The sequence below is a fragment of the Bos taurus genome, chromosome 10, assembly GCF_002263795.3.
Source record: "Bos taurus isolate L1 Dominette 01449 registration number 42190680 breed Hereford chromosome 10, ARS-UCD2.0, whole genome shotgun sequence".
Taxonomy (NCBI): domain Eukaryota; kingdom Metazoa; phylum Chordata; class Mammalia; order Artiodactyla; family Bovidae; genus Bos; species Bos taurus.
In genome coordinates this window covers 51,600,678-51,622,033 of record NC_037337.1, presented here as the reverse complement: position 1 = coordinate 51,622,033, position 21,356 = coordinate 51,600,678, and the positions used below count along the sequence as shown (strand labels likewise).

Below are 21,356 nucleotides of genomic sequence, written 5' to 3'. Positions count from 1 at the left end.
CCATTCCCAGGTGGCACCAGTGGTAAAGAATCTGCCTGCCAATACAGGAGATGAAGGAGACCTGGATTTGATCCCTGGAGGAGGGCATGGCAACCCACTCCATATTCTTGCCTGGGAAATCCCATGGACAGAGGAGCCTGGTGGGCTACAGTCCACGGGGTTGCAAAGAGTTGGACATGACTGAAGCAACTTAGTATTAAGGGGTACTAAAGCCATTAGGTCAAAATGTACAATAACAGGATATTCACAGTTCCTGAAAGTATCACCCCATAGGTGGTGGTTTAGTCATTAAGTTGTGTCTGACTCTTGTGACCCCAGACTGTAGCCCCCTTGGCTCCTCCATCCCTGGGATTTCCCAGACAAGAATACTGGAGTGGGTAGCCATTTCTTTTTCGAGGGGACGTTCCCAACCCAGGGATCGAACCTGTGTCTCCTGCACTGCAGGCGAATCTGAATGGCTGGAAACAGACAAACTGAGAACGGCAAGAGTAAAATTGGCACCAACTAAAGTAGCCTAGATTCCTGAGTCATTTCTTGAAAAAAAGCTGACTGATGATGAATATTCACATTAAACTGTTACAATAGTGAGAAGAGGTTTCAGCGCATTTTGTCATTTAATTTGGGACTGTCTGGTACTGCAGGCAGCATTACCTTATACACAGTAAAAAGTTTTGTTAAGCAGAATAGAAGAACTCATTCTATATCTGAGCTGCACTGGCATTTAGCAAAGTTTTCCTGTCACAGTCAATATCAAAATACTCTTGGCCCAGCATATCAGAAAATGTTTAGCAGTATTCGTATTTACCACTATTTCCTGAATATTTTCATCTTAAACTAGTTTTCACTTATCCCAAGATACAACTTTTGCCCCCGAAAAAAATCAGTCATATGGTTAAGTTGAAGACTGATACCTACATAGACTCTACAACACTCAGAATAAACATTTTGCATGTCTAGAGAAATAAGTGCTATTATCACTTTTCAAACAGTTTTTTGAGAGAATTTACTCAATCAAGATTTTCAGTTTTAGAAACCAAAAAGCTGTGAGGTTCATTAGGAATCTAGTTATAAGTCCCCCACATAACAAATATGTCAAAACAACATTTTTTGTTTTCATATATAATTCAGTTTAACTAACACACTTCAAAATATAGTGAAATCAGTTGATATGCCTGATTTTATTCAAATTTAAGAAATACCAAATATCATAACATAATCATGACAGATATTAGGATTTACCTTTCATTCAAAGCATACCATAAAATGCATTTTGAACCTCTTCCTACACAGGCACAAAAGAGCTGCTACAAAGTACTTTTGGAAGAGACAATTTCCTCGCCAACACTTGAACAAATTATATGTGTATAGCATTTAACTTGGAGAAGGCAATGGCACCCCACTCCAGTACTCTTGCCTGGAAAATCTCATGGATGGAGGAGCCTGGTAGGCTGCAGTCCATGGGGTCACACAGTCGGACATGACTGAGCGACTTCACTTTCACTTTTCACTTTCCTGTATTGGAGAAGGAAATGGCAACCCACTTCAGTGTTCTTGCCTGGAGAATCCCAGGGATGGGGGAGCCTGGTGGCTGCCATCTATGGGGTCACACAGAGTCGGACACGACTGAAGTGACTTAGCAGCAGCAGCATTTAACTAAACATCTTACAAAACTGAGGAACGGAACAAAAATATCCCTATCTTAAACAACTGTAACATCATTTTTAACGCAATGATAAGGGAAGTCAACAAACAATATTTATGTCTGATTTACATATAGTCAGCATTCTCTATTATTAGGATATATAGTATCCCAATAAAATATATCTTCCGGATATTAATAATGTTGAATACTAAGCACATCGGCACTCTGCATCATCAATATACCGGTACTGGTGCTAGGCATGTGACTGTTAGGATTAAGGTAATCGAGTAACTACTGTCTAATGGGTATCTCATGTACTTGATAAAATACACAGTTGACTTACATATGTAAACATATACAAATATACACACATATGTATTTGTGACATTGTAAATACAGGTGATATTGGAGTCAATCTCTTCCCTACCACTCCTCCACATGATCAGAAGTCAGGCAAATACTGGTATAATACCATACCATCAATAGGCTAATATATCAGCAGGAGTTGACAGGAAGCCAGTAGAACAACCATCCATCTAGCAGGCTATCACTCCCCAGTAAAAAGATAGCCTGGATTCAAAAGTAAGATTGCTCTGCCCCTATCTCACCCCTAATAGGCTGCATTTGGCTGGCATCAAGGGAGTCCTTAATGTTGCACAAAATCACTTCCTCTGGTCCATCATGACAGGGGTCAAGAGAATCAGTCTGCAGCACTCCTCACCTCTATCAGGAGGATTCCAGCAAATACCAAGGGAAACCCCAGAACGGTCCCTGTTCATAGGAAGACATTCCCCTGGCCCCACTTCCTTAAAGACTCACAACTGTCTATCATTTTCTGCCTTGGGCCCATTAGAACTATTTTCACTGGGGCTCAGCTTTTATGGTCATGAGACTATACCACCAAATACTTCAATTTACTGTAAGTATTTGCAGCCTCCAAATCACTACTTCCCTCTATTATCTTATTTTTAGCTCCTAATTCACCATCACTCTCTCAGACACCACTCCATCATAATTCTTAGTGATTTCAACATTCAGGTTGATGATCCTTAAATACACTACCTTTTCTCCAATGGTCTTCTCCTACCTCGATTTCTCACTTACATGGTCATACTTGTGAACCTGTCAACACTAATTACCGAAACCTCTTCTTAATCTCAATTTCCTCATCCTACTTTCTTTCCACCACTCATCTTTTCAGAACATTCCCCCTTAGACTTAGGCAATCCTTCAACACCTCGAAAACCCTTCAATCCACCAATGCTACTATCCTGTCCACTACTGGATATTCTCTCTTTATTCAGCTTAAATCCCAGAGTCAATCATTATTATAATTACTCCATTCATTTACTTTAAACTCCCTTGCCACCTCCTCTTCCCAACTCTCAAACAAAACCTGTTAAAATTCAACTCTCTACTTTAAAAAAAAAAAAAAAATCAACTCTCTACCTGTACCCCTCCAGTTGAATGAAGCTGGAGAAGAAAATGGTAACTATACCTATTCTCATTCAAAAATTATAATCTGTAACTTCAAGCAGTTCCTTTATGCCACCTGGCAATCATATTGCATTTCCAGAGACCCTTCTCAATCCTATTTCACTGTTTAATTTTACCACATTAGTTGTTCAGTCCCTAAGTCGTGTCCGACTCTTTGTGACACCATGGACTGCGGCACAACAGGCTTCCCAGTCCTTCACTATCTCCTTGAGTTTGCTCAAACTCATGTCCATTCAGTCAGTGATGCCATCCAACCATCTCATCCTCTGCCACCCCCTTCTCCTCCTGCCCTCAATCTTTCCCAGCAACACGGTCTTTTCCAATGAGTTGGCTCTTACCACATCAGTACAGGCAATAAAATTGACCAAGCAAGCTGAACCTATGCAAAGTGATCTTAATAATCAATGGAGGAAATTACAACTGTTCCATGACCTTCAAAAATTTGTCAAAATATTGAAACTCTATTATTTATAAATGTGTAGGGAAAAAAAATAAGACTATTTATATTTAGTACACCGTAATATAAAACATTAGAAACATCAAGAGTTAGTACATTTAAAAGAACTTCAGTTCAGTTCAGTCTCTGAGTTGTGTCCGACTCTTTGCAACCCCATGAACCGCAGCACGCCAGGCCTCCCTGTCCATCACCAACTCCCAGAGTTCACCGAGACTCACGTCAATCGAGTCAGTGATGCCATCCAGCCATCTCATCCTCTGTCGTCCCCTTCTCCTCCTTCCCCCAATCCCTCCCAGCATCAGAGTCTTTTCCAATGAGTCAACTCTTCACATGAGGTGGCCAAAGTACTGGAGTTTCAGCTTTAGCATCATTCCTTCCAAAGAAATCCCAGGGCTGATCTCCTTCAGAATGGACTGGTTGGATCTCCTTGCAGTCCAAGGGACTCTCAAGAGTCTTCTCCAACACCACAGTTCAAAAGCATCAATTCTTCGGCGCTCAGCCTTCTTCACAGTCAACCCTTACATCCATACATGACCACAGGAAAAACCATAGCCTTGACTAGACGAACCTTTGTTGGCAAAGGAATGTCTCTGCGTTTGAATATGCTATCTAGGTTGGTCATAACTTTCCTTCCAAGGAGTAAGCGTCTTTTCATTTCATGGCTGCAGTCACAATCTGCAGTGATTTTGGAGGCCAAAAAAATAAAGTCTGACACTGTTTCCACTGTTTCCCCATCTATTTCCCATGAAGTGATGGGGAAAGAACTAGAACTAGAACTAGAGTGTTAAAAGAACTAGAGTGTTTTATTTCTTTGTAAATTGTATTTTATCATGAATTTTAAATATACATTCTTTTGGAAAGCCTGATATTTAGGATTAAAAAAAAAGTTTCCAAAGTCACAAAACAGTATTATATATGCTTCAAAATCTGTCAGCACAATACTCTCTCAATAGAAAAAACAAGAAACAAGTATAAAATGTTTCCCATATACTTTAAAAACGTCTAAAAGAGCCTATTTTCCCTGGTCACCACATAAACTATGAAAATGGACAATGACATTTCCCTCTAAAATTACTGACAATATAATCCCCATTTCTAGAAAAAGCCTTTGTTCGACTAATGAATAAGCCCTCATTGAGATGCTAAATCATAGGATGCACTGTAGTTCCCCTGAAAAGGCCAAACAGCATATTCTTTCACAAAGAATGAGTCATTGGTGTAGAATATTCAGCCTATTTAAAACAAAGATCAGCTTTAAATCTAAGGCCTTTCTTCCAGTTCCTTTGCATGCCAACCTCTTGCTTTTGCTTTGTTGTAGGAGGCACGGATATAAATAATACATACATTGTGATACCACCTCAAGCAGCAAATAGCTCTAATTAACTCTCAATCATCCACTCCAGGAAGGGGAAATATTTACAGTTCAGATCATCTGCCCCAACAGAGTCACACATAAAACACCCACTTCTCCCTAGATACTAACTACAGTAGACTTAACGTCCTCGCTACTCCCAGCAAGCCATCCCTCCCTCAATGTGACTGCCAGGTTAGGAATTTTACTGCAGAATCCAAAGGCTTAGCTATAGATAACTCTAACAATCAAAACGTGGTATAATTTCTCTAATAATGAAACAGTTCAGTGTCATTTCGAGGGCCTCAGAAGAGCTCTGGTATACCATACTCCTTTATGTCTCAGTGCAGAGAAGAATTCAGTAAGAGCAAAGTGATAGATAAGAAGTGATTTATTAGAATAGGACCCTTGTGAGGCTTACAAGCAGGCAGGGAGAAATGCCACGTCCCGAGTACTTACTGGGCTAGTTTCATAGTCAGGAAAAGTGGAGGGGGGTGGAAAACTTTGTCTTTCTTGAGTAAACATCATCTTTCCATCATTAGTTTCTCCTCCAGGTTGGGCAGGGGAATTTTCTTATCCCTCCATGGTCAAGCTAAGTCCACAAATTGTTTTTTATGTGTACAAAGAGCATGTCCCAGGGACCATTAACTTACTGAGCTCACTGGGCAATCAATATGTGGGTCTCATCCTACCACTGTTTTACTGTTTGGGGGCATGTCCCATGCGTCTGTTGCATGGTTTTGTTGCTAAGAAAGCTGGCTTGGTTTTGTCGTTAAGCAAACCTGCTTTCTTGAGTAATCATTAAATTATAGGGTTCTCTCACTTTTTTCTACTTAAAATCCTCTAGGCAGGATCAACTATCTAATCATTTGTCCTTTTACTCTGTCTCTATCAATAATACACTATGAATCACTAAATTAATCAAATAACCCAACTTTTATGCTAGTCAGTGAATTTAAAAGAGAGTGGCTCCACAGACAGTTTCTGTACAAAAACTTGCTTTGCTAGTATCTGAAAGGTAGATTGGTGAGGTCCTTTCCCATGAAAATGCCATTTATTCCCAAAGCTGCCAAAAACCAGCAAGGATTCACTGAAACAGTAAAAAGAAGAGGAGGCTTTTTTTTTCCCCCCCCTTTTCAAGGAGAGATGGTGAGTTTGAAGGAATGGAAGAATGGGTCAGGCAGCCCCCAAATATCCTTCCCCCTTCTAATTCTAGTGGACAGAGGTCCTTTCCCTCTTTCCCCATCCCTCACAACCAGTCTCTGTTTGGGGAGGGTGGCGAGACCAGGAAAAGAAAGGTATAGTATGAATGTCCCTGGGAAGGAGAGTAAGCTAAAGTCCCCTTTTCCACATGCTCTCACAACACTGATCTCCAAGGAAATAGAAACTTGGAGCTGGTCCAGGCATGTCCCTTCCCACCTATAGTTTTTAAGATGGGCTGGTGCTGGGGGCCAAGGGAGTCATGGGAATCAGGTCAATAGGAAATGTGCTGCTCTACTATTCTGATCAGCAGACTCTAGAGGGCATTAGGACAAAAACTCTGCCTTGTTCATCACTGTATCCAACATATCTAGAAGTGTCTTGTACAGATTAGACACTCAAACAATATTAACTATTAAACTAATCTATCATTAAACCTATAAATCTTAAAACTGAAATGGAATGAAAACTTGTATCATACTGATTTAAAGTGACCATTAACTCGATTTATTTGATTTGGCACTATAAACCTACACACAGAAAACAGGTCACTCCAGGCCAAAGACGCTAGTTTCTTTTCTGAAGTTCCTGAGCTGCAGCAGCTAAAAATAAATATGGTCCAGCCAGAATAATATTTATCTTTCTCCTATTATCACAGATTCTTATCTCCAGCAGTCAAAAGTCTACCCCTATCTTCAAGGTTCAAGTTAAATGCCACCTCCACTGGGAATCTTCCTACATATTCCTATGGGTCCCCCAGTGCATACCGGTGCTTTGAGGACACTTCTGATACAAAATTTATCACATTGTGACTCTCAATTATAAACTGAGACTATTCCTGAAGGTTTAAAAAGAAGTCTCAATCGTTCCTGTATATTCCCAAATCAATAAACACTTGTTAAATTTAATTTTTCAGTCAGCAGCTGATTTTCATGCCTCTTTTCAAAGGTCATCAATTAACTAAAGATCCGTAAATTGTTGGCTCCAACAACATCCTTTTAACCTTCATTCTACCTGCACTGTCTATCATTATGTTCTATATCTCTAACTACTTTACAGATTGACTATAAAATAGGGCACATTCAAAATTAGGGCCTGTATGCACATAAATTTCCTAATTAAATGTTAGTGTTATTCCTAATTTTATTAATTCATTTACAAAACTAATAATGGGAGGGAAAAACTATTATTATCAAACATAAGCAACACAAGAATAAATGACACAAGAATATATACCATCAAAGAGCTTATAGTCTAGCTGGGGTGTCAGATATGTAAACAAGAATTCCATTTAATTATCTGCTTGCTAAACATTAAGTCTCTCCGCAATCATCCACAGTTTATTAAATAATGGTTGAATTTAATTTACTCATCCAGCCAACAGCAATTTTCCTTCCATGCCTCTTCTCAAAGGTCATCATATGACCAATGATCTGAATTCAAAACATACAGAGGACTCACCAATATATCCATAGAAGTAAAGAGAGGATACCCAGAATTAAGGGGCCAGAAAGGGTTTCCAGGACATTATACTTGGATTATATTTTGAAGGATGAGTGTGGGTTTGGCCAAGAGAGAATTTATACATAAGTAACATGAGCATTTGTTCTGCTCTTTTGTTTCTACAAGGCTTGTCTTAAATTTCCAAAATGTCCCCTCTTTAGAGTTAAGTTAAGCCAGTTTTAAGGAGTATATAACATATAATTGCATTGCATAAAATTCTGCTGCTGCTAAGTCGCTTCAGTTGTATCCGACTGTGCGACCCCATAGACGGCAGCCCCCCAGGCTCCCCCATCCCTGGGATTCTCCAGGCAAGAACACTGGAGTGGGTTGCCATTTCCTTCTCCAATACATCAAAGTGAAAAGTGAAAGTGAAGTCGCTCAGTCATGTCCGACTCCTAGCGACCCCATGGACTGCAGCCCACCAGGCTCCTCTGCCCATGGGATTTTCCAGGCAAGAGTACTGGAGTGGGGCGCCATTGCCTTCTCCGACATAAAATTCTAGATAATGCAAACTCACCTACAGATTGGTGCCTGAGGAAAGAGAGATGGGAAGAAAAGAAGGACTACGCTGAGGAGAAGGAAGCAACTGGGGGCAATGAATATGTATACTATTCTTGATTATGGTGACAGTTTCACAGATATATACATATGTTTAAAATTACCAAACTGTATATTTTACATAGTAACAGTTTATTTTATGTCAATTTTTCCTCAATAAAATTGTTTAAAGAAAGACGAGACAACCAAAGACAACGTATAAGCTTCAACTGCATCCTATATATATGTTTTTTTTAATGTCACTTTTGTGGAGCAATTAGAGAAATAGGCCTACAGACTATATTAGCACATTATTACATCAATGTTAAGTTTCTAGGTAGAAAAGTATAAATCTGTACAACTTTCTTAGAAAGTCATCTGGCAATATACAATATGCTGAGGGCAAAAATTATGCACAAAAATGTGCACTGCAATAATAAAAAAAGAGTAAACAATCTAGTTGTCCATTTAGTTGATGAGTTGATAAATAATATATTCATCAATGAAACAACTAAATACTACGCAGGCATTAAGGCATTAAAAAGGTAGGGCTACCCTCACCTTCAAAAAAAAGAGGGCTGTATTTATTGGTATAGAAACAAATATAAGATATATAAATGAAATTTTAAATGGTTAAGGCTATTCACTAAAATGCTAATGGTGATTGACACACTTCATCTTCTAATTAATTCACAAGCAAAAATGTCTATTTTATATAGTCATTTCATAATCAGAACAGAGAGGGCGATGGCACCCACTCCAGTACTCTCTCCTGGAGAATCCCACAGGCAGAGGAGCCTTGCAGGCTGCAGTCCATGGGGTCACTAAGAGTCGGACACAACTGAGAGACTTCACCTTCACTTTTCACTTTCATACATCAGAGAAGGAAATGGCAACCCACTCCAGTGTTCTTGCCTGGAGAATCCCAGGGACGGGGGAGCCTGGTGGGCTGCCGTCTATGGGGTCGCACAGAGTTGGACATGACTGAAGTGACTTAGCAGCAGCAGAAGCATAATAAGAAAAGCTAAGAATATTTCCAGCTTTGGAGAAACAGTAGTTTGGAATTATCAAATTTTGGAAGAAATAAGGAATGTTAACAATGTAACACCTTCATTTTATAACATGAAGAAAATGAGACCCAGGAAAAGAAGGTTCCTTCCCTGCCTAAGGTACAAAGCTATTCTACAACATCATCCTGCTTTTTCCCCTCAAACTGCCTTCTCACACACGCGCCATGCCTCGGTGCTCTAACGCAGTGACTTGTGTGCTTTCTCCCACGTCTCTCACTAACTTCTGTGATTTAAAGTAAATGAATTAAACTCAAAAACAATTGTAACTGTTGATCTACAAGGTCATCTTTAAATCTATGATTCTGTAAGGGAGCAAAATTTGACACCCAAAAATGTCTTTCATTGGTATTTTTTAGCTTTAATTTTTATTTGCTTAAATTATGAAAGTATGATAACATATTTATAGGAGACTTGGAAAATACAGAACAAAGTTACATATAGTTTCACTATATATTACAATTATTTTTTAAGTGCAGAAACTAAGATTTTCATTTGGAATTTCAATACCAAACTCTAAAAAATTAAAAGAATGAATATAGAGAAGTAGAAGGATATAGTAAACCTGAAAAGCTCTGTCAACCGATTCAATGTAATTAAGATTTATACAATTTTCACACAACAGTAGGATACAAATTATATTCAAGTTCCCATTAATTTTAAACTAGGAGACACTGGAACATACAGAGGGACATAAAACAAGGTGCAAAAATTTCATGGTCTAAAGGTATTGAAATCATACACAGTCTTTCTCTTATCACTATGGAATTATGTTATAAATCAGTATCAAAAGATATGAAAATAACCCACATATTTTCAAGTGCATGTGACATTTACGAAGAAAGCACTTCAACTTGGCCATCAAAAGCCTCAATAAAGTTAGACTGAAAAAAACACAGAGGGTGACTACAGAGATGAAAGCATCTAAATGAGAAATTAGTAGCAAAATGAGAAATTAATATTCAAGATACTTTAAACAAAATCCCATGTATTTGAAAATTAAATTTCTACTATTAAATGATGGGTGTATTTAAGAAGCCATAACAAGAAAAATTAGAAAATACTTGTTTTTGTCTTTTTTATCCTAATATAAATTTATTTATTTTAATTGGAGGCTAATTACCTTACAATATTGTATTGGTTTTGCCATACATTGACATGAATCCGCCACAGGAGTACACGTGTTCCCCATCTTGAACCCCCCCTCCCGCCTCCCTCCCCGTACCATCCCTCTGGGTCACCCCAATGCACCAGCCCCAAGAATCCTGTATCCTCATCGAACCTGGACTGGCGATTCGTTTCTTATATGATATTATACATGTTTCAATGCCATTCTCCCAAATCATCCCACCCTCTCCCTCTCCCATAGAGTCCAAAAGACTGTTCTATACATCTGTGTCTCTTTTGTTGTCTCCCATAAAGGGTTATCATTCCATCTTTCTAAATTCCATATATATGCATTAGTATACTGTATTGGTGTTTTTCTTTCTGGCTTACTTCAGTCTGTATAATAGGCTCCAGTTTCATCCACCTCATTAGAACTGATTCAAATGTATTCTTTTTAATGGCTGAGTAATACTCCATTGTGTATATGTACCACAGCTTTCTTATCCATTCGTCTGCTGCTGGACATCTAGGTTGCTTCCATATCCTGGCTATTATAAACAGGGCTGCGATGAACAGAGGTACACGTGTCTCTTTCAATTCTGATTTCCTCAGTGTGTATGCCCAGCAGTGGGATTGCTGGTTCGTATGGCATTTTTATAGAATAAAAATGAAAAGAGAATTTACCAGAATCTGTTGCATGCAGCTGAAGCCAATCAATGCAATTAAATACCATGCAGAGTCTTGAAGAAAGTATGAAAACAAATAATGGACACTGGCATAAAATTTTGTGAAATTTGAAGAAAATCTGTACTTAGTTATTAATACTGTATCACTTGTTAATTTCCTGTTCATTTGTTTTACAACATACTACAAAATGTCTTTCTTTGGCATACAGATTATTTTAGACCAATTATTTTTAAGAAAGAGGAATACTCAAGAAGTCTTTCTTTTTACCTCCCCTTTAATGGCCTGAAAGAATTTAGATAAAGGGCCTGGTCTAGGAAGAGCACTATCAACACAGAGATCTACAGAATATATGGAGTAGGTATGGCAGGAGGAACTCAGCAGGGCCTAGAGATCAAAGTCCTCTCTGGATCCCACTGTCCCTGCGTGGCACAGCAAACACCTGTTTACCTAACATTTGCTCTCCCATCTTCCTGTAATTTTTTTTGCTCCCCTTTTAAGTACCAAACCCTTAGCCTCTTCACCTCTGAAATGCCATATAAATCTCAACTGCCTAAGTTGTTCTGGGGTCTCATTTTCCTGATGAAGACCTTGTATGTACATAATTAAATTTGATATTCTTCTTCTTCTTTTAAAATTCTTACATCAGCTAGAAGAACATAAACAGAGCACAGGGAAATTTTTTTCTTCCCCAACAAAATCCAAGACTCTACAGTTGCTGAAAGCAGTAAAATCCACATTAATGAATTCCTAGTCTAATATTTGAATATAAATATAAATACAAGATTGCTTACCAAGATATCTAATCTCCAAATTTATAAACCATGAACAGAATTTTTACATTTTATAATGAATATGATATCACAATGTAAAGAAGTTCTTTACAGGGCCCAAGTCTTAGACCAATGTCTTTAGACACACTTACAAGGTCACTAAACATAAACATCAAGCACTGAATTGTGCTAGAAGAGATGTGAAATATAAACATATACACACTTTTAATGATACTTCAATTAGTTTTTCTATAAATCATCACTCATAAAAGTTGAACCTGAAATGTAAATTTACTCTATTTTCCAGTAGCAAACATAGCCACAATTCTGCAAAATCAATGATACCAAAAATAAAGCCTTCAGTTCAGTTCAGTCACTCAGTCATGTCCGACTCTTTGTGACCCCATGAACTGCAGTACACCAGGCCTCCCTGTCCATTACCAACTCCTGGAGTTCACTCAAACTCACGTCCATCGAGTCGGTGACGCCATCCAGCCATCTCACTCTCTGTCGTCCCCTTCTCCTCCTGCCCTCAATCCCTCCCAGCATCAGAGTCTTTTCCAATAAGTCAACTCTTCGCATGAGGTGGCCAAAGTACTGGAGCTTCAGCTTTAGCATCATTCCTTCCAAAGAAATCCCAGGGCTGATCTCCTTCAGAATGGACTGGTTGGATCTCCTTGCAGTCCAAGAGACTCTCAAGAGTCTTCTCCAACACCACAGTTCAAAAGCATCAATTCTTCAGCACTCAGTTTTCTTCACAGTCCAACTCTCACATCCATATATGACTAATGGAAAAACCATAGCCTTGACTAGATGGACCTTTGTTGGCAAAGTAATGTCTCTGCTTTTGAAATCTTTTTAATCCTCACAATAATTGTCTTTACTGTCAAAGTCCTTTGACGTTAGCCCCTTTAAACAAGTCTCTCCTAACTTACAATGTAACTAATAATGTACTGGAGGAAGTCAGGATACATGGATCCTTGCCATGAAAATATCTTGCCCAAGCTGTTTAATAAGACTCTTTAGGCTTCAGTTTTGGGCTTCCAAGGTGACACAGTGGTAAAGAACCCACCTGCCAATGCAGGAGATGCAAGAGATGTGGGTTTGATCCCTGGGTTGGGAAGAACCCCTGAAGAAGGAAATGGCAACCTACTCCAATATTCTTGCCTGGAAAATTCCATGAACAGAGGAGCCTGGTGGGCTACAGTCCACAGGGTCACAAAGGATTAAACACACCTGAGCATGCACCTAGTGCCGTTACTGCTAAGTCACTTCAGTCGTGTCCGACTCTGTATGACCCCATAGACAGCAGCCCACCAGGCTCCCCCGTCCCTGGGATTCTCCAGGCAAGAACACTGGAGTGGGTTGCCATTTCCTTCTCCAATGCATGAAAATGAAAAGTGAAAGTCAAGTCGCTCAGTCGTGTCTGACTCTTCGCAACCCCATGGACTGCAGCCTACCAGGCTCCTCCATCCATGGGATTTTCCAGGCAAGAGTACTGGAGTCGGGTGCCATCGCCTTCTCCGGAGCATGCGCCTACATGCACACAGACTTCAGTTTCCATCATCTTCAAACTTAAGAGTTTAGAAGTAATTCTCATGCCTTTTGCAACAGTACTAAAATTACAGAATTCCATTAAATTCAGAACTATCAATACACCAATCTTCCAGTCTATTCCAAAAAACTCTTTTTCATGAACAGCTTGCCGATTGAGGTATGAAGAAGAAACAATGTCCCCCAAAAGAAAATCCTGATTTTTTAAACACACATGGTTATGAAGTCTTAATTTAAAACTTTTATTCTTCTTACTATCAAATATCTACAAACTTTTTCCAAACTCTCAAAACCTGTAACTTAACAGTATAGTGAGAACATATTCAAACTGCATCCTTAACGTAATATTCAGGTGTACAATGAATTAAATTTTTTATTCAATCTTTTTGTAAAACTATAACAAAACACTGCAAAACAAAATCATGACGTAATATTTCTCAGAAGAAAAAGAACAAAATTTCCAAATATAATTTTACTTTCTAAGGTGAGTTTTAAAACTGTTTTATAATATAAGAGCTTTTTTATTTTTAAATAATCCATGTTTCTGAAATGATCATTATGCAGCTAACATATTTTCTATTTATGTTTTTAAATAAATATATATACAAATATACATGCTAACCAATCATAAAATGTCTTGATTTAAAATGTCTTTAACTTGAATCTTTACATACATAAAATAAACTGATTGAATAATATGAAAGTGCTGGGCTTATTTTCTCCAAATTCTGCAAAGAGAATCAAACCCCTTAAATGTGTTCCTGATTAAATATCTCACATTTCTAATTAAATATTTTTCAAAAAGCTATCATTTCTCACAGCCTTCTCAACTTTTCTTCATTTGTGCCTGTGGATTTTTTGAAGAAATTGTATTTCCATAGAGATTAACTCAGGAAAAAAACAAAAAGAGTCAACAATGCCTCTAAGTTTTTATATTTGTTTCAAATATTATCACTGTGCTTAATAAAACTAAATATTTAAGATCAATGCTAAGTAAAACAAGTTTATAGACTGACAATAAACCTGTATACACTATGGAAGTTCTGAAGTCATGGGCACTTCCAATCACAGTTGAGCCACTCTACAACTGAATTATCAATCAGAACACTTCATTCCTTAATCTTTCTAAGTGTCTACCACTGTCTGTCACAACTTCAATACACATAAGCATATTTCTAAGCTCCAGATTGGACCTTAAGCACAGACAGAAACATTTCAAGATAAATCCTCAGAATTTTCTGTGACCTCTAGATGAACACAATCAATATATAATGTCAGATTTGAAAAATGCTAGTCATTATCAATACTTTCCAATTCAATTCTTCCTTCCCTCTTTTTCTTCTAGTCCTTGTCCCTTCTTCTCACTAACAGTAACACAAAAAGAGTTGAAAGTCTTAATGCCTATGAGAAAACTCATTTATGTCTACAACTTCCAAAGCACAGTATGGAACAAATTGCTTTTTTAAGGTTAATTAAAACCAGTATCCTTACTTTTCACAAATAGAGACTTCTACGTGAAGGAGTCATTCATCTTGAAATGACTAAGTAAAATTTATCAGTCTCAATTATTCAGAACACGAAATAAGGAGTCTTCTCATTGAAACCCAAGATAATGAAGCTACTAGTACAGTTCCAGCTAGCACACAGGCTGAGAGTAAAAGCATCCTGCTTCTATATGAGGCACAGCAAATGCAGGCTCTCTGGGCTTCTCTATTCCACCCAAATGACAATAATCTGAAGTGAAAGAATTTGACTCTTACTCTGCAGTGTCAAATATTTACTTAAAATACCTTTAATTCAGAGGCAAAATAGTTCTTTATAAGTACAGCATGGAAAAATTACTTAGACCTTTGCCTCCCAGAAAGGTAGTACATGAAAGGGTACAAAGATCCACTATTTACCATTATTTAAAATAATTCCAAGCAATTATACAGACATTCCTAAAAGTATTCATATTAAGATTAGCAGTATAGTTTATGGTATAGTATTGATGCTTTTGAACTGTGGTGTTGGAGAAGACTCTTGAGAGTCCCTTGGACTGCAAGGAGATCCAACCAGTTCATTCTGAAGGAGATCAGTCCTGGGTGTTCTTTGGAAGGACTGATGCTAAAGCTGAAACTCCAGTACTTTGGCCACCTCATGTGAAGAGTTGACTCATTGGAAAAGACTCTGATGCTGGGAGGGATTGGGGGCAGGAGGAGAAGGGGACGACAGAAGATGAGATGGCTGGATGGCATCACTGACTCGATGGACGTGAGTCTGAGTGAACTCTGGGAGTTGGTGATGGACAGGGAGGCCTGGCGTGCTGCGATTCATGGGGTCACAATGAGTCAGACACAACTGAGCGACTGATCTGATCTGATCTGATAGTATAGTTTATGGGACAATGTTTTTTCCAGTTTCTTTGAAATAAACTGATCCAAGAGGTAGAGAACTAAATTGTATTCTTACCCTGTCATAACTGTTCACACTTCTATGTCCTAGAAGAGTGCTTTTTAACCACCTAAGCACAGAATTGAACAAGTGCTAATTTTAAGCTGGTAACTATATGTAGTTATCACCTTCATGTCAAATTATTGGCACTTAAGTAAATTATATCAAAGCATCTACAAGTTATTAAGTACTTTCACTGAAAACTGGCTCAGTGTTCCTATATACAGGAATGGCCTCAGAAGCCATTCCCTAAGGTTCTCCAGAACAGCAGTATTATATTCCATGGTAGTTTCATACATTCAGGCCTAGAGCTGCAAGAACAGTGTTAAGAGGAAGGTAGCCAAATTCTCGTCAGGATTCCTATCCAAAGCTGGCATGCCTCCCCTGTAATTTGCTTCTGCTGAAAGTAACACATATAAGGACACCAAATTCACTCAAGCCTATAGACAATGACCTATACGATCACATAGCACTTTAGTCGTAAAAATAAACTACTGGCTCTTAAGTAAATTATATGAAAATAACATTATTATTAAATAATAAAGGGACATGGTCTCCCTTTTAATTAGTTGTGAAATAAAACATCCACTGCTAAATACGTTAAGGAAAGAGTTTGGCTCTGCTGCTGCTGCTGCTAAGTCACTTCAGTCGTGTCCGACTCTGTATGACCCCATAGACGGCAGCCCACCAGGCTCCCCCGTCCCTGGGATTCTCCAGGCAAGAACACTGGAGTGGGTTGCCATTTCCTTCTCCAATGCATGAAAATGAAAAGTGAAAGTCAAGTCGCTCAGTCATGTCCGACTCTTAGCGACCCCATGGACTGCAGCCCACCAGGCTCCTCTGTCCATGGGATTTTCTAGGCAAGAGTACTGGAGTAGGGTGCCATCACCTTCTCTGAATTTGGCTCTAAACAGCAATAAATGCAAATATGTGATTTCAAGGAGGCTTACAGATTTCAGAAAAGACCCAGAAATCCTTGGAATAAGGACAGTGAGAATTTACAGCTTCATTTACAAGAATGAAGCAGAAGACACAGGGATAAGAACACAACATCCACAATCAAGCAACATAAAATTTTCTATGCTCGGTTTCCTCATCTGTAAAGTAGAGATAACATGTGTGCCTATATACCTCATCGGGTTATTGTGAAGATTTAAAATAAAGCAGGCAAAGAACTTCATATGGTGCTGGGTATACATTAAAGAATAGTAACTACTTGTATTTCTACTACTATTAGAACCTTAGGTATTCTACACTGAGAGGTTAAAGGGCCAAGTAGAAGTAAATTTAATCTAGACAAATATCATGTGATTTCACTTACACATGGAAACTAAAAAAAAAAACAAAACAAATGAATGAAAAAAAACAAAACAAAAACAGACTCATAGACACAGAGAACAAGCTAGTGGTTGTCAGAGGGAAGAGGAATAGGAGACTGGGTGAATAGATCAAGGAGATTAAGAGGCTCAAACGTCCAGTCATAAAATAAGGAAGTCATAAGGAAGTAATACATAGCATAGAGAATATAGTCAATAATACTGTAATAATTGTGTATAGTGACCGATGTTACTAGCTTATCATGGTGATCATTTCATAATATATTTAAATATCAAATCATTATGTTGTATACCTAAAGCTAATATAATGCTGTATGTCAACTATATTTTAACTTAAAGAAAAAGTAAATTTATCTAGCCATCCTCTAGAACAGGGGTAGGCAAACAAAAGCCTACTAGATAAATGAGCTCTTTTGTTTGGCATGAAAGCTAAAGATGGAGTTTACATTTCCAAACGGTGGGGAAAAATTAAAAGAATAATATTTTGTGTCATGTAAAATTTCATGAAATTCAAATTTAAGTGTCAATAACTAAAGTTTTATTGGAACACAGTCATTCTCATTCATTCACATATTTTCTACTCTGCTTTCATACTACAATGGCAGAATTCATTGGAATAGAACTAACATGGCCAATAAAGACAAAATATTTAATATCTGAACCTTTTACAGTCTATCGACCTTGGTCTAGAATCTAGACTTAGAGCAACTATTTAACTAAAAAGTTAACAAGTGTATGCTTTCCTTTCATAGCTAACTTGACAGATTTTCAAGTAGTTTTTTGAAAGTAACAGTTTAAATCTGCAAGCATTAAAAATTCTGTTTAAGGCAATGCTTCCCATATTGTCATCTTCACATCACAACATTTCTATTTACCAGAGAAAGTTACAAACAAAATCACTCTAAATATTACTATTTTTAAGCTCTAATACCACTACTGGTATATAATAATAACCAGAATGTGAAAAGATCGCCTTACCATGATATATATTTACTAAGACAATTAAGAATTAAGCACTGAAATCAATGGTAAAGTTAAATGCCAAAAGGAACTGAACACTAAGTTGCATCCACTGCCACCAATTCTCCAAGCTGACTCATAACCTTTGGGGGAAAAGAAAGGTTGAAATAAAGGGAGATATCTGAAAATTACTAAAAGATGCAAAGTGGAAAAAATGCAATTATATGATGAAGAAGAAACAGAATTCTGAAAAAAGAGCAGGACATGCTTAAGCTACATACAAGCAGTACACACATAAAAGGCAAAACAAACACGGTAGAGTATACTTACAGGAAACAGAAGGCAAAGAACTGCTTGATTACAATATGATAAGAAGGAAACCATGAATTCAAAATGTGTCAATCACTCTCTCCCTCTCCTTTATTTCCCCAAAGGTCTTGTTTGATTTTGAGAAAACTTTCTAGGGAAAATGTTGCAGGACTTTATTAAGTATCAGTGAAGAAAAGTGCTCCAGATATAAACGACATGTGAAATGTTAAAGGAGGAAAAAAAAAAAACAGAAAGTATAGCTGAAGAACTTACATACCCTGACAGAGGAAGTAAACCTGCAAAACAATTAAATTACTAAGGAATTACAAAGTATCATATAAATCACGTAGATGAAGATCCTTTTGGCAAAAAAAAAGGAAGGTAAAGGAATCCATACTCCAGCTTGTGAAGGAAGACTGAAGACTGGAGTTTAAGGAGAATCTGAAATATCAAGAAGGGAAATTGGAACAGAAATCAAATAGGGATGAGCAAAAAAGTGGATAAGCAGCATTAACAACAAATTTATGATTTATCAGGTAGTAGTAAAACCATGAATATGTTCCATCTAGAGCAATTGTGCTTAATTTCTATAGTAATCGAGCATTAGAGATGACAGACTTCAGTATAGAAACTGTGAAAGCTGATAGAGCAAAAAGTCAACATGATTAAGACTTTCCCGAACATTACCAGGGGTGAGAACAAAATTACTGACAACAAATTTCTATATGCATAAAGGAAAATGAAGCTTGGAATCTGACAAATAAGGGAAACAGGCAAAAACTGAGATACTAGTCTTATTACAGTCAAAAATAAAATATGAGTATTCCAGAGGCATGTGAATTAGAGGAATGTATTTCTGGGTCATTTCATTTCAGCATTCTTATGATTTGATGATTATGGTTATACAGACAATATTAGAATGAAAAAGTCAAGTCTAAATACATTTTCTACTCTCTTAAAACACAGAAAAAGAACTCTACCAACAAATTACTATCATATAAAGACTATGGTCAAGAATAAAATCTGTAACAATAAATCTGAAGTCTTACCCAGTGGAAGTCAAGTTATCATTTCAAGATCTCAAAAATATTCAAAAGGCTTAGAAATTACAAAAACATCTAATTCTTTAAATGTTATGCAAATATCCACACTGAAATTTACATAAGATGATGGTGCTTCGGTAGGCCATACACACGCACACGCATACAGGTGTTACAGCATTAAATGACTAGATAACATCAGAATATAGAATTTCCAGTTCAATCAGAGTTGGTTGACTCATAGTTCAAATACAATTGGTTGTATCATGTCAACAAAGTAGAGGCACAGACTGACAATGATATTGTCTCACTATATAAATCTATCATTTAATTGAGATTTTGGTTGTGAACCTATTTTCTATCCTGATTAATAGCTTAGGAAAGAAAACAGCTCAGATTTCATTTGTCTCCACATAGTTTCAACTATTTATATGCTTTTGCAAAATTAAGTACTTACTAATATCATCTTCATGATAAATGACAGAGTGAAATGGCAGAGTTCGGTCTTTAATATATCTCTCTGCTGGTTCAACATAAAATGTGCCACCATGAGTCTGAATGAATCCTTCAAATCTTCCATCAATAACAGACCCATGGCTAAAACTTCCTTCTTCACCTATTAATGAAAGCAACAAACTCTTAACAAACTCAAATTGCACATGAATGTTAAGTTTATTCTCCTTTAAAAAGCCATTCTTATGTATTGAAAAAAACCTAAATACAAATTTACCAGAGAAATTAATTTTTACATGAAATATATCAACCTAAATGTGAACAACTAGAACTTAGTAAATATATATTTTATACATATATATAAACAATGAAATATGGAACATCTGTCTTGCCCACAATCAAATTCCCAGCACCTAGCTCTGAGCCTGGCATGTATGCAATAGTCATCGAATAAATGGCTGCTAAATAAACTCTGAAAGAGACAAGCAGCTCTTTGTTAAAATTCATACATTTAACAGCTCTTTGTTTAAACTACAAGTATAAAATACATACTTTCAAAATAAAGACATTAAAGTATATTTTGAATTTCTGCTCTAATTGTCATTAAAAAAAAAGTCATTTCCCACTTAATGTATTCTGCATGCGTCTTGGCTTCCTTAGCATAACTGGGTTTTAGAAATACATTTTCAAAATAGAGTGTTAAATATTTTAGAAGTATACCACTAATTCTTTTTAAGATACTGGAAGTTTGTGAGTGTCTCATCAATGATACTTCTTTAGGGAAAGAAAATAATAAAAAAGAAAGTAGTTTTGGTTTTTAATACAGTCACAAAACATCAAATGATAAGAGGTGGGAAGTAGGAGGGATCTATAAAGTTTAATTTACCATTTAAAATTTTCTTACTAAAAGCTGAGGTCTAGCTTTTATTTTCTGACTTTGTATGGCTTTCTCTTTTATTCACCATAATGTATTATAACTTTCTCAGATACTAACAATTAAAAGTTATTATGAATATACACAAACACAACTAAAAAAAAAAAATTCTCAACATCAGGGTTTTTTTTCCCCCCCAATTTCTAAGCTGTAGATTAGCACTAATTAGTTGACTTTAATCATAGACTGAAGCTGAGTCCAAGACATTTGCATTTGAAATGATATGATGTTTATCTATAAACTCATTTTGTCATATGCTTCTCAACTATCACCTAGCAAAATAAAGGTGGTGGGCGGGGGGGGGGGGGGGGGGACTACTAAGTTACTTATCCAGCAAGATAAACTATCAAGAAAATAATTTAAAAAACTGTAACATTAGAAATCTTGATCAATGGAAAAACACTTTACTTTTCTATTACACAATTATAACAGTAAAAAAACCTTTAAAGTTATTAACTGTGCCCAATCTACAAATGAGAAATTTTAAGTACAAAAAAACCTCATTTACCCTTATAAAA

General features: G+C 37.0%; 1 protein-coding gene across 3 annotated transcripts in view; it reads right to left on the bottom strand.

The window, feature by feature from the left end:
* Window positions 1–21,356, bottom strand: part of ADAM10 (ADAM metallopeptidase domain 10) — a 144,137-nt gene that overhangs the window by 57,897 nt on the left and 64,884 nt on the right. For all 3 annotated transcript variants that reach the window (NM_174496.3, XM_024997276.2, XM_024997275.2), the window contains exon 4: window positions 19,909–20,067. In NM_174496.3, coding sequence (NP_776921.1) covers window positions 19,909–20,067 — 159 coding nt within the window. The remainder of the gene's footprint in view (window positions 1–19,908; window positions 20,068–21,356) is intronic.